This window comes from Hypanus sabinus, chromosome 7 (genome assembly GCF_030144855.1).
Source record: "Hypanus sabinus isolate sHypSab1 chromosome 7, sHypSab1.hap1, whole genome shotgun sequence".
NCBI lineage: Eukaryota > Metazoa > Chordata > Chondrichthyes > Myliobatiformes > Dasyatidae > Hypanus > Hypanus sabinus.
The window spans coordinates 92,885,292-92,886,137 of record NC_082712.1 but is presented as its reverse complement, the minus strand read 5'-3'; the positions used below and the strand labels follow the sequence as shown (position 1 = coordinate 92,886,137).

General features: G+C 51.3%; 1 protein-coding gene across 2 annotated transcripts in view; it reads left to right on the top strand.

The window, feature by feature from the left end:
- taf6 (TAF6 RNA polymerase II, TATA box binding protein (TBP)-associated factor) overlaps nucleotides 1–635 on the top strand; it is a 73,039-nt gene extending 72,404 nt beyond the window's left edge. Inside the window, exon 18 of one of the 2 annotated variants that reach the window (XM_059975206.1) lies at nucleotides 274–635. In XM_059975206.1, coding sequence (XP_059831189.1) covers nucleotides 274–325 — 52 coding nt within the window. In that variant the 3' untranslated portion in view covers nucleotides 326–635. The remainder of the gene's footprint in view (nucleotides 1–273) is intronic. The other variant, XM_059975205.1, reaches the window with a different exon arrangement.
- Nucleotides 636–846: the final 211 nt, after the last annotated feature.

Below are 846 nucleotides of genomic sequence, written 5' to 3'. Positions count from 1 at the left end.
GACATTTTTCAGGAGCATGGTGCTACACAAAACAATACAAGAACTAGACTGAACTATGTAAAAACTACACTAGACTACAGACCTACCCAGGACTGCATAAAGTGCACAAAACAGTGCAGGCATTACAATAGATAATAAACAAGACAATAGGGCAGTAAGGTGTCAGTCCAGACTCTGGGTATTGAGGAGTCTGATAGCTTGGGGGACGAAACCGTTACACAGTCTGGTCGTGAGAGCCCAAATGCTTCTGTGCCTTTTTCTACTTTTTTTTAGAACCATTTCTACTGACAGGAGAAGGGGCAAAGGCGGGTTGCTGGTGCCCTAAAACCACTTGCCTGGGGAAGATGGGGTTCATCAGCTGCGGCTGGAAGCTCATCGAGGAGAAGGCAATCTCTGAAATGAAAATTCCGCTGCCTTTCAGCTATACACACTCGCGGGGAAGACTTTGGGAGTACACCCTGAGGGAAAAATCAGGAATTGGAGTCTCTAAGGCCATCCTACGTTGAGTTTCAACACTGACTGGCAACTCCTGTGATGGCCTCTGCTGTTCTTTGGGTTCCTCAGATGCGTGCAGAGGGCGAGCGTGCCGCACGGGCAACAGCTCGCTCTCCATATTGTACAGTCCTGGCTCGTGTATCATGTAGACAGCTGGGACACAACATTCAGGGAGGGGTGTAGGGGATGGAGGGGTTACAGAGACAGGGAGGGGTGTAGGGGATGGAGGGGTTACAGAGACAGGGAGGGGTGTAGGGGATGGAGGGGTTACAGAGACAGGGAGGGGTGTATGGGCCTGGGGAGAGGGTTACAGAGACAGGGAGGGGTGTAGGGGATGGAGGGGTTACAGAG